Below are 22088 nucleotides of genomic sequence, written 5' to 3'. Positions count from 1 at the left end.
TAGTGAGATAGCTTTAGTATGCTTTGTAAGCATGGTAGTACCACACTTTAGACTTGGTTTGCTGTGGAGAGGATGTATGTGGTTAACAGAGCAAATGTTTTTTGAGCTTCGTGGATTTTTCCACCAAGTTTGTGTCAGGGGTGTTACTAGAACCAGATCACTTTCTGAGTCCAGAAGTATGGATTGTGGGTCATTATTGTGTATGGGTGTGTGTTAGCGTTTTCTGCAGGAAAGCTCTTGTGACCACGTACAGCACAAGAACTAGGCTTGTTTAAGTATACTCAGAAATGTAAAGGTGCTATTCACTTTTCAAGGCCCCTGTTTAGTTTAAATATTTCATGAAAATGACTGTGACTACAGCTCGTATCAAGAGTAACGTTTAATATCAGTTCACTACAGCGAAGCTAAATCAAATGTTTCATGTCTTTGTCTTTGCTGCGCATGCTAGTATCCAATGCAGAGAGTGACTAAAGCTCACAGATCAAAAGTGACATTTTACAGAAATAATAATCTGAAATTTGGTATTTTTCGGTTGTGTTTTCATCATGAAATGAGTATATCTCTAAAAATCTTTCCTTTGGCCCCGTGTTCTGTGCAGCTCCCATTTTGTTGTTGCTAATGGGAGTTAGCAGCAATGATCCCTTCCTTCCCTTCTTCACCAAGAGCAGTTAGCCAAGCTTTTTCTTGCTAGATGTAAATTTGTTAAATTCAACTGTGAGAATCTCCTCCTCTGCCTGTTTCCCTCCTCCATCCCTCGGCTTCTGCATACCACAGAGCCCTTCTGGAGTTTGCTGCTGGGGCAGGTCACCATCTCTGGATACAGGGGTTGCTCTCAGCTGCTTGGAGTTGTGACTAAGTTTTCCAAAAGACTTGCACGTTTCTGTAAAACTTACCCACCACGTGAATTACAGGCAAAGCTTTCTAAAACTGCACAAATAGAATAGTTTGTCTGAAGGTTTCTGACATATATATTTGTAAATGTATGACTATGGAAATAGAATTTGTCAAAATTCAGCCTGGCGTGAGGAAGAACAATGTAGTTGAAGATTACAGAGTTGCGCTGGTTTACGTAACTCATGTTGGACTGTAGTTTATATATTAATTATACATTAAAGATAGCTAATCTTTCCTCATATAAAATAGTCTCTTCATCTTGATTAACTGCTATTATACTAATTACAGTACTTGAAAATTTTTATTTCCTGTTTTGTAATTTATATTCTCTCATTTTTCCTTGTTTTGTGAGGAGAGGAAAAGTCATATAGGTCAAATATATTTTACATTTATTCCTCATCTGTGCTTCCTTCTCTTCTTCTTCCCTATTCAGAAGTTTATAGAGTTTGAAGATGCACTGGAGCAGGAGAAGAAAGAGCTACAAATCCAAGTGGAACACCTTGAATTTCAGACTCGACAGCTGGAGCTGAAGACCAAAAACTATGCAGATCAGAGTAAGCAAAGTTGTACACTAGACATGATTATACACTTTGCATTCCACATACATATACTGCTACTTTGAAAATATTTTTCATACTTTTTGTTTTAGTGTAACTTACACAAAGCCTGGAATGTCTGGTTATCCCTTACCTCGGTATAAAATTCAGAGCCTTCTAAAGGATAGGATGTAGCCACATTAATTTAGTAATGGCTTCATTGCTTCTCTTGTGTGGGGCATGCTCAGTCTCTCGAGGTGCAAGATTTTGGCCATTGGTGAAGCTTTGGAACCTGGTTTCCACTTTCTCCTTGTCCCTGAATAGAACCTCACATTTTTTCCTTACAGAAACTATCACATTTGTTTGTTTTGTCCTCAAATAGCCAGAGGTGCCCATCCCAGAGGATGATTTAAATTGTTGTCAAAGCAGGACACTTATGGAGCACCAGGCTACTGCTGAAGAACTCTGCTTCTTTGGTCTTAGTGCACTATTTGGTCTGCTCGTTTTGGGAACATGCAGGTACCCGTGAATTGAGTTTGCAGTGAAGACCAGATCCCACAGTATGCATTATTATGTTTCTGTTTGTTTTGTTCAGTAGGTATAAATTAATTTCTAACAAAATAGGATTTGAGACTTCTAGTTTCTTTTGAGAGCCTGATGTGTGTTAGCTAATGGTTGAAATCTTCGCTTGGTAGTTTCACGACTGGAGGAACGTGAATCAGAAATGAAGAAAGAGTATAACGCTCTACATCAGCGTCACACAGAGGTAGGATGTCAGCTCATTATTTCTAAATAAATAAACTCTTAGCCTATATGTAAAGTCACGTCAGAGAATTCAGCTTTACAGTACTAGTGATGACTAGAGCTTCTGAACTTTAGGAGCATCAAAAATATCTTAGTGGAGGGTGTAAAGAGGATGGAGCCAGGCTCTTTTCAGTGGTTCCCAGTGACAAGACTGGAGGCAACTGGCAGAAACTGGAACGCAGAAGGCTCCCTTTGAACATGTATAAAAAGTTCTTTACTGTGAGGATGATGAGCACTAGCACAGGTTGCCCAGAGGCATAGTGGAGTCTCCGTCTTTGGAGCTATTTAAAAGCCACCTGGACGTGGTCCTGGGCAACCTACTATAGGTGGCCCTGTTTGAGCAGGGACGTTGGACCTGATGGACCCCAGGAGGTTCCTTCCAACCTCAGCTGTTCTGTGATTCTATGAACAGTGCCCCACTACCTCATCTTCACTGCTAACGAGCCTCCAGGATATGTCTTACGTTATTTTTGGATATGCTCTTTCATGGCTCTCCTGTTACGGTTTAGGTCATTTCTGACACTATTTGCTGTCAGATTTGCTGTCAGATTAGTCCATTCATTTACATCATCGGCTTAGAAGACAAGAGCAGAGACAAGGAGATGTGCAAAAAAATAGAAAGGGAATTGGAAATGGATGCTGGAGAAGATCAAACAAAAGCAGAAAATGAGTCTTTTCTTCCCCTCTGTTTGGCTCATGGATTTTTCTCTCCTCACAGATGATCCAGACCTACGTGGAACACATTGAGCGATCCAAGATGCAGCAGGTTGGGGGAAATAATCAAACTGAGGGCAGTCTACCTGGGAGAAGGTAGGGCCATAACCTCTCCATGTAATGTATGCCACCTGGGGACTGACAAACTGAGTGCCTGTATTTGAGAGAGAGGAACCAGACGCAGGATCTTTCCCTGTGGGCATGGATTGTAGTTGAAGCTTTTTGTAATGGGTTATAGATGAGTTGTGGGTACATATTCTAATGCTTGGTGACGAGGAGCTTTGTGTGTTCTGTTACAAAGCTTGGGCTTTGTCACACTGCTATTTATGGGGGGGCTCTGGAAAAATACATTTGTATTCTCAGGTAGCATGTAAAAGCTTTTTCTATGAAGCAGATGGAGGTGTCAAATAAAGTATCTCTGTGTGTGTGTGTGTGTGTATGTGTCTTTGTATGTGTGATAGCCAGCAAAACCATAGCTATTAAATGCGTTCCCTGTTCCTTCAAGGGAAGCTTTCTGTAAGAGTCCCCAATAGACATGCTTATGTCCACGTAATTGATTTTCCTCCCTCTCTGCTCCTCCCCTGTTTTTACAGCACCAAACCAGTAAGAATCAGCCTTTGCTTAAAGAAGGCAGGGGTAGGAAAGAAGTTCAGTGTATAGAATAACTAGTCTTTTGTAGTCTTAGTACAAATTTGAAGCACAAAAGTTGCAGTTACATTGATTTCAGTACAGATACACCTGGTTTTAACTGGTATGGGAAGGAACCAGATGCTTTCTGTCTGATGAACACTATATACCAGTAACATTGGGTGAGAAATCGAAGTGATGTTCCATAAATACTGGTTAGAGAAGTAATAGATCACATAACACATAATCAGATTAAGCATAATCTGTTAAATCACTCAGCCATAAAAAAGATGTTTTCTGTCAAAGTTTTTGTTCATGGTAGATTAGTATTTGTGTTAATGATCACATGCTAATGAGATGATTGTGTTAATCATCACATGCTAATGAGATGATTAACACTATAGTGACACTGTCTAAGCCAGGAAGTTTTAAACTAAAACAGGGAAGCAATATTGACCAAGTAATGTGCTGCAGGAGATGAAATCTTTTTGTTGACCTTTTCTGTCTTTTTTTTTAAACTTTTTAACTTTTCTGGCCTTGAGGAATGTTAAAAAGTTTTGCACACATGCGGACCACAAGCCATGGGAGCTGTTGGTCTGAAAAACAGACAGACAGTACCAACTGTGCAGGAGTACTTGGAAAAGAGTGCCTGCTAGGTGTGTCCCCCTTGTCTCTTACAAAATATGTCTGACTGATCTTGGTTAATATCTGTGAACTTCAGCTGGTTAATATCACTGAACTTCACTCAAAACTGAAATCTTTGGGAGGCATTAGGCTAAGAAAAGGAGTGGGGTCGGCATGTCAGACTATACACAAAGGGCAGCATGGGGAAAGACGGAGATGAAAATACAGGGAGAACAGATAAATGGAAAACCATGAAGGTTTTTGTAGTGTCATCTGGTAGGGATGATGAAAATGCAAAAGAAGAGCATTGAGCAAAATTTGGAAATGAAGAAAGAGCAAAATTATTTTAAATTAAGAATAAAGAAATATATTAATAAAGGAGGAATAAGTGAGGATATTTTAGTAACTTGTATTTAGGTCTGTAACACTTAAATACCAGAATGTCAGTTGTTTTGGGGGTAATGTAATAGAAAAGAAATTTCAGGTCTTGGCATAGGACATGTAAATACCTTCATGTCTGCTGTGGCTCCCTGTTGCTGGATTGGACTGCTCTGGAAAAGACTGAATTCAAATTGCTAAAGTTCTGGCTGTGTATTGTAAGAAAGAAAAGGGGAGAGAAAAAGAGACCAAACCCCTCCTTGTCAATGAAAGAGGCTTGAAGGATGGAAAGGGAGTAGTAAAAGACATGAATCTTCAGAAACTTTGGTAACTAGCTTGGTACTCCTGCCGATTCTCTGCAGCCTTAGTGTCATACAATATCCTGAGTTGGAGGGGGCCCATGAGGATCATTGAATCCAACTCCTGACCCCACATAGGGCAACTTAAAGGTTAAACCATGTATCTAAGAGCATTGCCCAAATGCTTCTTGAACACCAACAGGCCTGGAGGCGTGACCAAGTCCCTGGGGAGCTTGTTCCAGTGCTTGACCACCCTGTCAGTGAAGGATTTTTTCCTATACTGTATATTGGCTATTACATTACCTCCCATAATAATTAAAGATACTTCTGTAGCCTCGGCTACAGGAATATCTTGCAGCTGGAAGATACTGGTATCTCAAAGAAAGATCCTTGATTTATTTTGATTGAGTTGATAAGGTTTTTATACTCTCATTTGTAAAGCTACCAAAGCCTTACATAAGAGAAGACACAGTTATGTGTGTATCAAGGGGGACTATTTACCCTTCCTCTTCTGATGGTCAAATAGTCCTTTCAGAAAAGAGTCTCTTACAGTATTTCTTCTAGAGAGGAGTGACTAAAGGCTGTTGTGGTTGTTGAGTGAGCTGCATAGTGAGTTATTGCTGTGCTCTGTTTTCTGCAAAACAGTACATCAGTCTTACAGTAATTACAGAATACAGTGTTTGGGGTCTGGCTAAAATTGGATTGTCTAAAATATAAAAATCTATTGGGAAAAAAATATCAAAAGACAGATGGCAGCCTTCCTAGGCAAAAGATACAGGTATGAGGGGTGCAGGAACCAGCAGTTTGTAGGTGTTCTTCTGTTGATAAAATCTCCCTTATCAGACTGTTCTGCTTCCTTCTCCTCTCCACTTTGCAGTCTGGAAGTCCACAGTGAGCTCCCAGAACATGGCCTGATCCTAGTGTTACAGCTGAAATGGGATAAGTGTGTTAGGGTTGTTTCCCTTGCCCTTCTGTAGAAGTACTTACAGAGTAAAATATGAAAGTACTGTAGGCAAAAGCATGCTTAGAGCCTCTCTCTTTTAAAGGGTGGTTCGTGTATGCATCTACCAAATTTGGGTTGGACTGCATGGTAGAAATTGATTTTCATGAGATCTTGCTTCCCTAACTTTTAGAGCAACTAGTGTTAATTATGGCCTTATATTACCATTCTGTGAAAGAGATGCAGTGAGAAGCGTTACTGGTTATATCTGCAAGACCGCTGTTCTCTGGGATGAAGGGCAAAATTTTCATCAAGAATAGCTTCTCCATATTAGAGAAATTAGTCTTTTACCCTTGTAAGTGTGGCGTATTGCTAGTCTCCTTGGACAGAAAGCCAGAGAAACGCTGTATGTCTATGAAAGCACCTGATGGGGCTGTGATCCGAGTTTGTAGGAACCACCAGTGGGAAATGGGACTTTTTCCTTCATTTCAAGCTTTGCACTGTTTGTGTGTGTGCGCGTGTGTGTGTAGCTCTGTGTTTGTATACGCTTGTGCACAAGCACTTGGGTCAGAGGTGTGTTTTCGTGTCACTGCACAGCTGGGTGGGGGTGAACACCAGCGTTTGTGTATCTTGGTGCACTGATGTGCACTGTGGGGGGACGTGGGCATAATTTCTCACGGCCTGTCACACAAATTTGAGTGCATTTATTTATTTTCATCTGTGGATGTGCTTGAGTGTGTTAGCCTACATAGGGGTGTATATTTGCATAAGACCGTAAGTACACTGAGTGTGCCTGTCACCTGGGAGAAGTTTGTGCAAGAACTGATGGGGGGGGTGTGTATTGAGCACCATCCAAGAGGGGTAGTGGGTACAGTGCAGACTTCCACGTGGTGTGGATTACAGTGCATGCGTACCCCGTGTCTGTTGTAGGGCTGCATGTTTGCATGACCTTTGCTCTCTAATGGTTGTTTTTTTGTCTCGCTTTTTGTGCAATTGCTGCTCTGTTTTGGCTGTTATGTTTGTCACTGCAGTCATCGCCAGTCATGGAGGAAAAGGTAAATCCTATTGCTGCATCTTAACTTTGTTAATCCTAGTTTTGGAGGTTGCTGTTGAGTGGCAGCAGTGTGGTGCTGGGAACGTGCTGTACTGGCGTGTTTGCCCTCTTTGTCTGCTGGCAGCTGTGTTAGATTTGCTCATCTGGGTGAGGCAGAGGGAGCCACCAAGCTGCTGGGATAACACATCAGGAAGAAGCTTGTGCACGCAAACCTAGAAGACACGGGAGTTTGGTCCCAAAACAGGATCAGTCCTCTGTGATTGGACAGTTACACTTCACACCCCAGAATGTTTTAAAAAGTCATCTTTTCTCCCTTATTTTACTGTAGAGTACAAGGCATGCGTATTTTCTGAGCAGGGCAGAAAACACTTGTCACTGTTAATAGCTCTCTGAAGGCACTTCTGACTTTGGGCTAGGCAGTGAATTCAGTGCCTGGAGCCTGCAAAGAGAGCAGTTCTCATCTTAATGCTGGCAAAAAAGCATAGTTTTGTTATGTTTTATAAGCTTTAGGATGTTACTTGTAGAGCATCCAGCATCCCAACCCCAGGTTTTGACTACTGCAAACCTTTATTGAGGAGTTTGCTGTTTACCTGGTAACCCAAGGTGAGACTAACCAAGTGTTAAGAGTCACTCTGTACTGGATAGAATTGGGTGTATGAAGGTTACTCCAGCACTCAAAATTTAGACCAGCCCTGAGGATACTCTGAGTTCCTTTGAAGACTGGTAGTCAATCCAGGACTGTAAAGATGAAGTTAGCTTTTCTGTGGTGCTTGCTCTTTCCGTTTCCCTGGCAGGTTTAGGAGAGGATGGAAAGTGTTTCCAAAGAAACTCAGCAAGAAAATTCCCTAACAATCTACATTAAAATCCTTTCCTGAAAATCCTACAGCTTCTGATACTACGGAGACTTTGTACCTCTGTTCTCTGTTAAGCAGGGGCTGTGAAGTTGATACGTTCCCTGTACATTCAATGGGGTGCTCTATCTCCTTGCATGTTGAATAACGTGCCTGTATTTGCATATGAATGTAGAAATAAGCTATGGGTTCCCAAAAGAAATCTCGTAGAGATTACCTAAAGAGGAAGTACAATTCAGTGTCTCTCTCAGCATACGTTTCGGATGGCTCACATTTCTCAGTGCTGCCAGTGAGTTATGCAGGCCACCCCAGCATAGTCACAAAAGTGTTTATATAATAGCATGTCATGACTGCACTACTTGTTTTGAAAGGAATGTTTTGCAGTTACAGGAAATTTTCTCTAGCTACATACATCTGTGAAGCATGACTCCCTTAAGACCATCATTCTAATCTGAAGACAAGGAAAGATGTGAAACTAATGGTTAAAGCAGGTCAAAATACGGCCTGATTTTTTTTTTTTTCCCTCCCTGAAAAGCATGATTCTTTTGAATTAGAATCTTTTGGACCCTTGAGTTATTTCTTTAACTGTACAACTAGGAATTTTCTGTCTTTGTCACATAAAGTTCTAATTTCTAGTTTTGAATCTCTTCATCTCTTATACATAACTGACTATACTTTTTGTGGCTTTTAGATCAGTATGGTGCCAGGGGTGAAGATTTCATATTAGGAGGAAAATCTCCCTAGTATGTTATTTAAAAACTTAAACCACAGCTGTTAGAAGCTTTCAGGGTCTTGGAATGATAGCAGTAGGATAAAGAGAGGTAAATGCAGGAAGACAGACAGAGGTAAGAGTGCTTCGGCATCAGTAGGGGCATGTGTAAATGGCAGGGTAGAGGTCATAAACAGCAGTGGAATGTTTCCTATGTTTTCTATAAACCTTCAGTGATTGTTAATATTTAAAAGTAATAAGCACCAAAGTGCCTTTTGAGTGGAAAGGCTACAAGGAAACTGATAATCCCTATCATATAGAATCTGGTTTTGAATCTGTTGAAAGATGATTACATCTTCTCTGTAAGAGAAAGTAAGGTTAATCAAGTTGTGTCAGTGATCTGTGTTCCTCTAAAACCCAGTTACATGCTGCCTCTGTAAGGGGGTTTGTCTATGAAACTTGAATGTATGGGTCTTTAGGATCTTCACGAAAGGATTTTAATGCAGATTCCTAGGAAAAGTGCATCCCAAATCTCCTTGCTGGGCCACACTGGAAACACCTTTCTGCCCCTTCGGCCTGTCCAAGACAGGCCACAGCAAGTGATTATTCCTCAGCACGAGCGACCCTGACACAGCAGTGCAGCACAGTGGGTTGGCCGAGCAGTGCTGAGAATGGGAAGGTTGGGCATTCTGGTTTTCTTCACAAACATTGTCTTTTCTGCTAGACACTCCACCTCTTTCCTTCGTAACTGAGCTGGGTCATGCACCATCTCCTGTGTTAGTGTGTTTGCATACGTCCTGGTGGGCCTTAGGTCCTGCTGTAGTCGCTTTGCCCGCAGTCACAGGTGAGGTGGTTGAGGTGGTTGTGATGGTTGCCTAGCCTGGTCATCAGACCAGTGCTGATGATCATTAAAGAAAGGCACATGGAAGTCTACTGTTATTAATAGTGGTGTACAGAAGGACGGATTTCATCACCCCACACCAATGAGCAGAAGCTCCATGCCAATGTAGGTAAAGCACCATCACTGAACACCTTTGTGAGTGCATGTCACCCAGAGGATCAGCTTAGTTCATCTCTGCAGGGCCACTGCAGAGCGGAGCCTGCTGGGGATATACCCGAAATGGATGTGTGCTCTGTCCCTGCAGGTCAGCTTCTCTGGCACAAAACCGGCTGCCAGTTTTGGCATCCTACTGCAGCCTTTTCCACCTCCACTGCTTGCTCTAGATTTTCCTGCTGGAACTTGGTGTCTATATTCAGAATCAAACCCGCAGCTAGCTAGTCACCTGCAATTACCAGAAAGAAGAGGATGAAGAAAATGTAATTACAGACAATTTGCAAAATGAACGATGCATTCATTTATACCTTTGTTTAATTTCTGAACTTTGAGTGCATTGTAATATGGATATGGAGAGGGGATCAGAGAGTACAAATATTTTTCTTGCTTAATATTGCAAGTGATCCAAAACCAACTGGTTTCTGCTGTTGGAGGTAACCAGATTTGAAGTGGAATGTACAGAAGTGCCACGTAGATGACTCTTACTTAAAAACCTCTTTCCTGACCCAGTGATGACACCTCTAGGATCTATGGGAGCTTTTTTTTTTGCTGTGAGAGTTGTTTGCTGTGACTTGTTTTCCCACAATACCTTTGTTTCTCAGAAGATACACTGACTTCAATTGGCTGATGGTTCCCTGCACTTTTGCATTCCCCCAAAACTTTTTGTCCTGATGGAGAAGTCAGTCATGCCTGTTGTGGTCACTTGACGCCTTCCCTCTTAGATTCTCCCTGGGAAGAGGTATGGCTCTAGCAGTAGATGCCATGAGTCTGAGTAGACAACACCATGGAAGTGTGGGAGTTGGGAGTTCATGCAGCTGCTGCATGAGGGGAAGGAGTGCAATTTGATTTCTAGCAACTAATATTTCACATAAGCTAGTGTGCTGTTTCTTTTCTATAAGAACCTTGTAAGTGGCTAACAGATTGGTTTCCCCTCTCTCTGTTTCTCTGTTTAGCAGGAAGGAACGTCCTAACTCTCTGAATGTCTTCCCTCTCGCCGATGGCATGGTACGTGGGCAGATAGGGGCCAAGATCGTCCCAACACTGGACCACTGGCACCTGAGTGACCTCGGCCAGCTGCAGTCCAACTCCAGCTACAAGGTTTTATAGACCATCACGGAGCAAGGGTTTCCCACTCTCCCACTGTCAACAGCATTCCATGTTTTCATTAAGATGGAGACCAATATGTGTCCATAACCCTTTGCAGCCTCTCCCTGCTGTGCGTCTGCTCCCTTGGTAGCTGTGCTGTGGGAGGATATTCTTTTGCAGATCTGGCATATGGTGCGGGAGGGATTTGACACAGCTCCTCATGCTTCTTGTCTCAGTGATAATCTCCTTTACTTGGCTGGCCCCAAGTTGAGAGGAATGTGTGGGGAGGCAGTTAGAGATTTAGGGAAGATAAATCCTTCACTTTTTTATAGTATATTTGGGAGAGGAAATGGAACCTGTCCCCTCTCTCCCCCTCGCTAAGAGCAGTGCTTTTACACCTGAGCTGGGACCAGGCACTGGGTTGCGCTTGCTTTCCAGTGTTTGTCCTTTTTGACTGATCACTGTTCTGGTCTTCCTGTCTTCAGTAAACAGGTCTCCTAATCCTCTCTGGATACCCAGGTCTTGCACTGTGCTTAAAGGTCCTCAGTTCCTCATAGATCTCATCATTGCTCTAGACTTGCATTGTCTATCTTCAGTACACTTGTCACCTTCAGTGCGCTGCTTTCTGCCCTGGGGCTTGCCAGAAAACTCACAGCACTGCAACTGCACTGAAGCAGCTGCATGGTTCTGCCTGTTGCTTGTGGTGCTCTGCTCTGCCATTCAGAGACTGGTCTGAGCCCAAGGGCCCAGACGTTGTGCTCTTAGCTGACACCTCACTGCAGTTGTTCAGTTTAGACTACACACAGTGACCCACATTTGCTACGAGCTATACTTGTAGAAGACTTTGAGAAGTCTTTGTGCTCAGGATACCACCAGATTCCTCTCTGTGAATGATGTTCCACCAACGCCTGGTGACAGACCTGAGAGCCAGTGGTGCATCTACCCAGGATGGCTTACAGTTTGTCCACCGGTATCTCAGAGAGCTTCTGGTCTGCTTTAAAAGTGTCTGGTAAAATTTACTTTCTTTCTGCCTGGAATTTGTAGAACATCAGGTGTTCTATGTCACAGCTAAGGACTGATCTCTTTTGAGAAATTGTAAATCACTAATCCTGTAAAATACATTGAGGCAGTAAAGGCAAAGAGGAGGGAAAAAAGCAAAGAAAGAAAAAACCCAACTTCTTGTTGTGCCCATTCTGCATGTCTCCAGATTACATTAATGGTACTTTGGCCTGAGGGACTCTGCAGGAGTGGCCTTGATGTGTAGCACAAGAAACTTAGACAAATTAAAAGTTTATGCAGAAAACAAAGCAACTTCCCTTTTTTTAACACTCCTTTGTAAAGTAGCCAGGCCTAGCACAGTGCAAACTTTAGCACTTTGTCAGCCCTCTGCCATCATAGAAGTTGGAAATCCAAAAGCAAGATCTTCGGATAGGGCGGAGACAGTTCTTGGAACCCAACCCTTGCTGTAGTGTTAGAAGCACAGAAGTTTGGGAAACATAGCAACTTGCAGAACGCCAGTCAGGTACTACAGCCGTTTCTGGAGAGCTTTGCCTGGAATTAGGGAATGGCAATTCCACAGTGCAATAATGTAATTAAGGATGGTGGAAGCAAAAATTAGAGCATGAATGTGTTTCTTCAGACTAGTGCCATGCCAACACAACGCTGCTGCAGGGACACAGACGGCAAATGCACAGAGACCAACCCACTTCTGGTTCTGGAACCAGTTTATTCCTTGAGATCTCCAGGCGGTGCTGTACACTATGATGTGAACGTGCCCTCGAGCTGTCTAGTGATCAGGTGTGTGCATCAGGGGTTAGTTTTTAGAGAAGAGCTGGGAGGACATTGGGAAGATCCATCTTCCACAGACTTGCTAAGGCATAATTCTTGCAGAACTTCTGAAAGAAGTTGAGTGGATCTCACTGATAGCCCAGCGTCTGCATCGCAGGGTAGTGCAACAGGAACCCAGATAAATTGGAAGCTTTGATGTCCAAGTTCAGGCAGTGGAGGGTTACTGACTGGATCTCTTGGTGATTTGTTGGTGGTAGTGTCAGGCAAAAAATTCAATTTCTGGTTAGAAGAAAGCTTTGTGCAGAAGTAGTAGTGTGCTACTCCAAACATATCTGATGACAGGTAGTGCTGGGATTTGTGTTGGTGCTTGTTAGGGAAACTCAGAAGTGGGATGGTGGGTTTAAGGACACTAGCCAGTAGGGTGGAGTTAGAGAGCTTGGGCTGTGGAAGACTTGGATGGGGTGGCGTGTTATGGAGGATTTCCTAAGAGTATGGAGCAAACCTCTGAATAATTAAAGGATGTGATTGATTGACTGACTTCCTAGATTTGCAGTTTGAAATGGAGATTTTCCTCCTGCAAGCTTCTTGCACACTCTCTAACTGGAATGCTATTTCTTAAATATTTTGCATGACTGAAATCTCGGCAGTATTGCTCATGCATTCCCCGCCTCTTCTTCAACAGCTCTGATATTTCACTGACATCAACTGCACACACATGACTCACCTTCCCAGTATGTATATCCTGACTTTTCCAACTAGTTTTCCTTCTTCATGGGGCCATATTAGAGTTATATTTTTTATATTTTAAGTGTCCTTGTATAGTTATTATTACTATTTTCTGTTTTAGTTGCTGTCATTATATTATTTTATTTTTACATTCAGTTGTACATTTATTTTATATAATGTTTTAGAGATGAAAGTCCTTAACGTTTTTGTTTCTATGTACTATGCTTTCAGTGTTATAACCATACAATTGTGGCTTCTCATGGTGACATATGACTGCTATGAATGTTGGGCCTTTGCAATGCATTTTGGAGGTCACTACTACACATTTGATGTTTAGGAGGTTGACAGGTATGGTTGTAGGTAAGTGGTGGTTGTGGAGAGTATTCTTTGGGTGAGGTATGGGTGATGGAGAATGCCTCCTATGCTGTAGAGGAGAGCTGTACACGTAGTGGAATACTTAGCATTAACAAAGCACTCAGGACAATAGAAGGAAGATACCAGCAAAGATTAATAGAGCTTCTGGACTGTGAAGAGGAGCACTGTAGTAGTATTTATATTTGGGAGGAATTTCTCCAACGCAGGCTGGTAGGTTGATAAAGTGTGTTTGCTAGGTAAATATAAAACTTGGATGTATAATCAAAGAGTAAGTGAAAGACCAGGGTAATTACTCACTGATGTGTTCTGAGTGGGGCAGATTATGTCAATAAACAAGAAGTTACAGGGTATTTCTGATACAAATATATTGCCCTATAGACACTGATGATTCAGGGGTTCTGAATGACATCTAGTTCCTAAGAACAAGGAGTGAAATGTGGACCCACCTGGGTGTCTCTTACAGTGCTAAGATGCTCATGGACTTTGGTTATGCTTATGGACTTACAGTGGGTACAAGAACATCTCTGAATCCTTTCATCCAACAGGAGTTTTTGTTTGGGGAAAGATGTTTTATGGTTGCACTTTATACTCGATACTCTCTGTCCCTTTGTACATTAGAAAGCACAGCAAGCAAACTGCAGCTGAAGTAGTACAAGGCTTACTGGATCATATTTGTTCTCAGAAACCCGGTTTGGTTTTTTTTCTCTTTACATATTAGGAAAGTATCTCCTGAAACAGGATATGAAGTAGAGGTGGGAAGTGTGGTTTTCACATGTAGCATCCTAAGTGCAAAGTCCCCATCTCAGTCTTGATGCTAAAATCAGTAAATGTGCAGGGAGATGATCTGAATGTCCATGTGGGAATGTGGGTGCTGTTTGGACTGACAATGCAGAAACTATGTACAAAATGTGGATCATATTTAAAGGTAATGGAGTTTTAAAATATCTTAATTTCCAATATGAATGCACAGATGCACTGTAAAACCTTTGACTTTCACAGTGCAGTGTACCGCAGGGTATTTTAAGATAAACATACAGAGGCCAGTCTAATTAAAGGAAGATCTTAAGATTCCAGATTTTTAAAAAAATATGGCTGCAAAGGGTTAAGTCACCATTTTTATCAGTCTTCTCTCTCATCCCATTTTGATTTTTGTCATGTTGTGAAGTTATTATTAGAACAAGAGAATGAGACTTCCACATCAGTGAAGTGAAACAGCGTCACAGCTCCAAGGTTGGGAGGCTCAGAGCAGCCTCTGAGCAGAATCAGGATCTTTCTAGTACTTGCACGGGAGGGGAGAGGCAAGTAGTAAAGATTAAAGCTGGGATTGGATGTGCAGATGCTGAATGTCACTGCACCCAGTTGCAACTCATTATCACATATAACTCTCAACATTAATTTTGTCATCTCCCTGCAGGCAGTAATTAGAGTGGGCTGCCGTGAAGAATGGGGAGATCTCATTTGGGTCTGGGAGTGATCACAGCATTGGTCAAGACGTTGATTGGCTGACTGTGAAGCAGGGGTGCTTTAGCTGACAAACAAGGGTCACAGTATAAAATTCTGACAGAGCCTTGAAAGGCTCCCATGTTTTTCAAGAGGTGGTATTACAAGAAATGGGGCTGTCATGTCTGTAAAACAGAGCCATTTGTGTGCATGTCACACTGGGAATCCATCTCCTAAGTTAAATTTGTGAGCTTCAGATTTTTGAATTCATGTTGTCCTGTCATTTGAAAGTGGGGAGAGCACACGTGTTTCTCCTGTGCTGTCAGTCTGGACCCATGCCTGGCTAGCTTCTGCACAAGGTGGTGTGGGGACACAGGTCTCCTGCGCTGGCGAGGTCACACCATCCTAGCTTGGTATCCGCTTTGCTTCTGCAGTTTAGTGTCAAAACCACTTGGCTGTTCTCTCATCCAGGTTGTGTTGATGGCTTACAGGTCTTGGATGATGTCATTACTGTCAGAGGCCACTTCAGATCCTTCCCAGGCAGTATCCATGTTGCCTTCCAGTCTTGGGAAATGCTGGCCTGGCTTACACAAGTGCCAAAGCCCTTCAGCTTCCGCTATAGTCAGTGTGAGCTGCAGGTGCTTTTCACGTACGATAAGGCCACCTCTCCTGAGATGCATGACAATGAATCACATACTGATGTGACTTGTGAAGAACAGTGTTTAGTAGTAAAGGAGAAAGGATACCAGTCCTTTCACAGGTGGGATTTGCTTGCTGAGTTCAGCACGAGAACTCACTGCTTCATTGTGGTTGCAGTGCCTGCTGTCACTGGCAAGCGCTGGTACAGCGAGCAAGACTCATTCTCCATAATGTTTTAAGGCAGCCATACACCAACAAATGGGAGATTAATTGAAATATATAGCTGTGCTTTTCCCTTTTTGTTCTTCCCTCACCCTGGAATTGCCATAGTGCCCCCAAGATGAAATGTCCGAATCTGGGCAGTCCTCAGCAGCTGCCACACCGAGTACCACTGGAACCAAGTCCAACACTCCCACGTCATCTGTGCCCTCTGCTGCTGTCACACCCTTGAACGAGAGCATCCAGCCCATCAGCGAATATAATGGCACGACCAAGAGCAATAAGAGGGCACGAGAAAAGCGGAACAGCCGGAACATGGAAGTCCAGGTCACGCAGGAGATGAGGAATGTCAGCATAGGTATGGAGCTGGAGCTTGGGTACTTGGTCATTAAAGTAATTGACTTCCCAGTGCTTGTGTCCCTCTGTTACAGGAAGAGGCTGGGAGACTGAGGGGTAATCAGCTTCATAAGCGTAGAATTTGAGGTGGTCTTACTTACAGGGATACGTGAATGAGAGTGCAAATTGGGTGTTAGCAGTTTTCTGGGTAGCAAGTTTCAAAAATGTTGGTAATACAAATGGTTTCACAAATATACAGGATGAAAATAGGTTATTGACTTCAGTCCCCTGCAGTTGCATTCATGCATGTCATAGAACCTCCTTCATGAACAGTCAAGTCCCATCTGAGTCTAACCTAGCTTTTGGAAAGCTGTTTCTGGACCTCATCAATGTGATAGTTAAAAGCTTCCACTTAGTTTTCTTTCTGGACTTCTGTTCATAAGTATTTTATATCCAGTTGTTCATATGCCAGATTTGTCAGTCAGATGAAATAATTATTTTCTGTTCTGTGTGTTTATCCACACCTTGATGTGTTTAAAAACAGCAATTATGTCCAGCTGTTTTTCTCAGCTAAATAAGCTATTTTCTTTTAGTTTATTTCTCATACAAGAAACTCCCCAAATCTTTGGAAGTTATAGTTGTTTTCTCTCCACTTCCTTGGAGTCCTTTAGTAATTTGAATTAATGATTTCTTGTCAGGAAAGCCATCACCTAAGCCTTTAGCACCATGCTGTTTAAATAAAGAAAGTGGTGCAATAACATGATAAAAGCCCCTTTCTGTGCTTTTTCATGTAGCTAATCCAAGGTAGTGTCTGAGCAACTCCCAGCCTGTATTGCATTTAGATTTGCAGAAGCTTTCAGAAGGGAGAAGTGGCCTGTTTTACAGGTCATGAACTTATATACAAAAGGACTGTAGAACTAGCCGAAGACCACAGAATCACAGAATTGTCTAGGTTGGAAAAGACCTTGAAGATCATCCAGTCCAACCACTGACCTAACACCGACAGTTCCCAACTACACCAGACCCCTCAGCGCTAAGTCAACTTTACTCTTAAAGCCTCCAGGGGTGAGGACTCCACCACCTCCCTGGGCAGCCCATTCCAACGCCTAACCACCCTAACCACCCGTTCTGTAAAGAAAAGCTTCCTAATATCCAGTCTAAACCTTCCCTGGAGCAATTTGAGGCCATTCTCTCTTGTCCTATCGCTTGTTACTTGGTTAAAGATCATAAGGAAAATCTGTGCAGGAGCACAGGCATGAGCCTAGCTCTCTGAGGTTAGCATCTGAACCATCTTTTTTCCTAAGTAATACAGAAGAAATTCCTCTGCTAACATTCACAAGCTGGTTCCTAACAAATTAAGACTATAAACAACACGTTAACATCTTTTGTTGTAGGATTTGAATGAGAATTGCTGTGACTAAGTGCCATTCTGTATTCATATTAGCAGCTGAGGGGGTTCCAGGGTCACAGATGTCAATGTGCCAGAAACTAGTGTAGTTCTGCATAAAAACGTATGGCTTCTGCATAACCAACTATTAAATTGTGGTCTGTTCGGTGATCCTGGCCAAGGCAAGTCAGTACAAGCATTGGTATCCGAGAAATTGAGCACGGATGTCAGTATTTTGAATGACCTATAAATACTTACCCTTATTTTTACAGTTGCTGCTTTACAAGCTTGTTTACAAGCTTTCTTGGGTCAAAGTCTGCTTTCTTCTGTATATGTGCAACTCAGATGTCATCGTACATGTGAAAGCTTCTTTCTCCTTGGTGGAAGTATCATTTTGTGGAGTCTGGTCAAGGCAGATAGTTGTATCTTTCCTATGCTCTGCATATTCAACCTTTCAGCTAGTTCTCACGCGTAACGCAAAACCAGATCTCCATGCTGAGCAGAAACACAGATACTTGAATTTTAATTATGCATTTATGCATCTGTAATTCAAATGTCTCTCAGTGATGCAAATGCCTTAGAGATGAACTACCAAAAAAAGGTACTCAAAGGTATTTGCAGAAAAGCTTCCCAGCTTGAAAAAATAAAGAAAAGGAAGCTTCTGTTTCTGTGAGCTTGAGAACCACTGGTGTAGGGATGCCTACTTTGGCAACAGATACACATCATGCTTTGTCTTCAAACATGGCATTTGTTGCCAGCTGGTGCACAATGCCAGCCTAAAAGAATAAAATCAACACTCAAGTTGTCATGGGCTTTGTATTTTTGGCTACTGAGGCAGTTTGGAAAGGTCAAAAATTTCACATCTAGCATTGCTGAGGAACTAATACAGTTTACAAATTAGGTCTTTAATCCTTCAAGAATTTCTTGTGTGAACAGGCACTGTGTTCATATTGCTTGTTTAGAATAGGTGCACGTCTGAGCTTTTGAACAGTTTGGTGTCCAAGAAATGTGACTTGTCAAGAGGAGGAAGTTCCTTCAAATATTGGCTTCAGGCTGTAGATTTTACAGAAACCAGAGTAGATTTCATGGATTGGTTTTTCAAGTGAAATTTCACTGTAATGGTTTATAAACCAGTTGCAGATTTGAGAATTGGTATGGAAAAATTATTTCTATTAAAACTAAATAGTGCTAATTCATAACTACAGCAATCTCTATGAAGCTATCCAGAAAATCACTTTTGTTGTCTTTGATCTCAGCTAAAGCTGCATGGTGATTGAAGAGTTTTTACTGAGAGATAAAAAGTTTATTTGGAATTTATTTTATTGGATGAAGTATTTCTGGTTATCACATTTTAGTGAGGATTCAGGCCAATAACCTTGGTGACACTGTGGTATGGTGGGGGCGAGGGAATGCCTATGGTCTTCCTGCTCTGCAGTTGAAGGCACCTTCCCAGCACTGGTGCAGTTGTGACTCTAGATGATCAGCCACTTTCTGTTCCTATTTTAAGACTTTGAACACAACACTGTAAAGTTTTGAAACCTCAGCATTTAAAGCTGTGAAAGGAACAGCATCCTGTGAAATCCTGATCCTATAAATCATATGTATTGTCTTACCTAGGAATGGGCAGCAGTGATGAATGGTCCGATGTTCAGGACATCATAGACTCTACTCCAGAGCTGGATATGTGTCAAGACCCCCGGCTGGAACGCACTGGTAACAGGTATCGATTGTGACTTTTCACTGTGTGCTCTTTTGCTTGGTTTTATCAGGAGTGAGGAATGGATGCTGTGGCTCACACTGAGTTCAAGATGCAGCTGTTCAAGAAAGTCTGTATGTTCTGCCTAGTGTGACTATGAGGGGTTCTGACCTTCTTTGGGTTCTCCAGAGAAGGGAGATGTCTGCGGGTAATCTGCAGAAGGATCTGTCCAGTTGACCCAGAACTGGGCTTGTTTGCCTTGCTGGATCGGGGAGGACGGAGAGGTGGAGCAACAGGAAGTTTAAGACAGGCAAAGAAGACATGGGCTTAAACTAACAGGAAGAGGGAAAAGATGCATTTGTCTAATAAGAGCTCAGTTCTGAATTCAATTTTGAAACCTCAAGCTTTTTTCAGTTTTAATTTTTTCAAGTATTTGAAGATCAGGAGCAGGGCTGCTCCACGAGGGAGGACAAGCAGGAGTAATCCCAGTGATCCCAGTCCTGCAGGTTCTGAGCAGAGAGGGCAGACCACTGATAATGAGCTCCATCAGCAGCCCCAGACAAGGCAAGGGGATGAATTGGGTCCTGGTGCTACCCATGAGCAGCAGGAGACAGGGCTGAAGACAGGTACAGCTACAGTGTAAAGAAGGACTGAAGGCACAGGCATGAGGTTAAAGGGAGCCCCTGGACCAGTGGGTGGGTGTGGGTCCCAGGTGAGGCTGCTCAGAGCAGTTTTAACCCATCAGTGCACTCAGGGCCTCCACAGAGTTCTCTGAATTAGCAGATTTTTACTGAACTACTCTGCTGCTCTTGTTCCTGTCACTCATTTTGTGCTAAATAGGAGGCTCCCTAAAGGCTATTAATTTTGACACCATATTTCTGTGAGGCATGTATTAGTCTAGAATTATTAGGCTAGCTACCTTGATTCATTTCTGCTAAGGTCAGGTGGTTAATTTTACAGGATTCATTAATTTTTACCCTCATCCAGTGGGTAATTTGGCACCACAGCAGCAAAAATAACCCCCTAGCTCTTGCAGGTATGCAGAAGATCATACCCTGACAAAGTCAAGGCAAGGTTTTCTCACAGTCCAAATCTGGACGGGATTTGCCCTGTTGAGCACCCTCATTGGGAAGAGGATGAACAGCAATAACAGATGTGTTTCTCAACTGTGAAGCCACACACAGTTAAGCTCCCCTCAGAATATGTAGGAGGCATGGGCAGTTTTTAAGGTCAGATGCAGGAGGAATGTGGGTAGCTGAAACAGCTCTGTGTGGGGAAGTCAGAAGTGACTGATGAGATCAGATCGAAAATTGGTCAAAGCCAAGGAAAAGAAAGGAGTGGAGAGGATTGCTGTGCTGGGGGCTCTTCAGGCAGTGATCTCTGATCCAGGTAGTGACACTGAAAGCTCCAGGAGACACAAGCTGACTCAAGCTGTTGAACAGTGTGCTTGCTGCTTTAAAAGCAGAATGCTTTTGATATACACAGATTCTGAAAGTTGAGTGTTGAAGAGGTAGATTCCAGCTGATTCAGGTCTTCAGGTCAGATGCTGAGTGCTGGTTGCTTCTTGTCAGTTATGCTGGCCATTAGACTGCCTGAACTGATGACTTCTGGTGCAGTCAGAGCACCCATTTGTAACTCATCAATTCTCTCAGATGTCTGGGTAGCTGTAATTTCTCTGTAATTAAAAAAAAACCTGTATTTTTTTTCCTTTTCTCTGCAATGTGCTGTAACTCTGCAATAAGGGAGGCAGCTACCCCACCCCATTTGTAACCTCCAGACTTTATCACTGAGACTTGATTTATCTGAGAATGAAGCCACCCAACTTGAGATAATCTCAAGGTCAGTGGTACTGACCTTTCTGTTAGACTGCGGGAAAAGTTGCCCAGCCTTTCTGCATGCTGGCTGATTCCCCTCATACAAGGCAGGGCACTTAGAAGTGTTTATACCCACATTAAGACCATTTTTTAGAGTAGGCAACAACAATCCCAGAGGTTGCCTCACCCTCACCTCCTGTAACAGCTATTTTCTGTTTGAGCCTTGAGACTGTCAAGAAACACAAGAAGATTCTTGATGGTACCAAAACCATTAAGACCTGGAAATGTGCTCCTGTATGGTATGATTAGAACATATTAACTTTGATTTACCTTTAATGAAATACATTTTGCTGATATGTGAAGAAGCATTTCAGCACACAGACTCACCCAAAAAAGAAACTAACCCTCAGGCTGCTTTCACTTACTAGTTGGCGAAGAAAAAAAGACCATTGCTGTTTTCAGCATTTGAGTCCTTATCTGATCTTACTGCTATCTTAAGGCTGCTATCTAAATTGACAGGAATGTGGGAATCCTTGCAGAGTCTAAAAAGCCAGAGCTGAGCGCTTCTGTGAGTTGAAATTTTTCTATCAGTTATTGCATAGTCATTAACTATTATGATTTAAAAGGAAGTCAGCTGGGTGAGCTTTGAGGTTGTGCTTGATAGGTACTTGTCCTTGATATGGGGAATAAAACGTACTTTTTTTTCTTGACTCAGTATGTACCCTGAATCAGCCCATGGTGAACAGGTGGAATGTGCTCTCAGGGTTTTGTTTGCTATGGCCTGGGATGCTCAGTATTTCAGAGAGGAATGTTCTAGTTTAAATGTTGCCAAGTAACAAGAGTCCTTATTTTTTTTTCTTCCAACAACAGCCCAACACAGGGGATTGTGAACAAAGCATTTGGCATCAACACAGACTCTCTGTATCATGAACTTTCCACAGCAGGGTCCGAGGTTATTGGAGATGTTGATGAAGGAGCAGATCTGCTAGGTAAATCTTGTTCAGAACCATTCTCTTTTCTCTGGTACAATGACAACTATATTAAGCTTCTAGAAGCCCTTAGATTATCTTTTTTTTTTTCAGAACTTGGATGTTTAGC

The 22088-nt window shown here is 42.4% G+C and overlaps 1 protein-coding gene across 28 annotated transcripts in view; it reads left to right on the top strand.

Annotated features, from left to right (window-relative positions):
- Positions 1–22088, top strand: part of MAPK8IP3 (mitogen-activated protein kinase 8 interacting protein 3) — a 76425-nt gene that overhangs the window by 19983 nt on the left and 34354 nt on the right. For 10 of the 28 annotated variants that reach the window (XM_074840707.1, XM_074840698.1, XM_074840692.1 and 7 more), the window contains exons 2-9: positions 1328–1448; positions 2126–2196; positions 2953–3044; positions 6848–6871; positions 10438–10582; positions 15869–16115; positions 19098–19200; positions 21861–21979. In XM_074840707.1, coding sequence (XP_074696808.1) covers positions 1328–1448; positions 2126–2196; positions 2953–3044; positions 6848–6871; positions 10438–10582; positions 15869–16115; positions 19098–19200; positions 21861–21979 — 922 coding nt within the window. The other 18 variants (XM_074840720.1, XM_074840716.1, XM_074840714.1 and 15 more) reach the window with 9 other exon arrangements.

Source organism: Strix aluco, chromosome 15 (assembly GCF_031877795.1).
Source record: "Strix aluco isolate bStrAlu1 chromosome 15, bStrAlu1.hap1, whole genome shotgun sequence".
Classification (NCBI taxonomy): domain Eukaryota; kingdom Metazoa; phylum Chordata; class Aves; order Strigiformes; family Strigidae; genus Strix; species Strix aluco.
The sequence above is the reverse complement of the archived record's forward strand: the minus strand, read 5'-3'. Positions and strand labels throughout refer to the sequence as shown.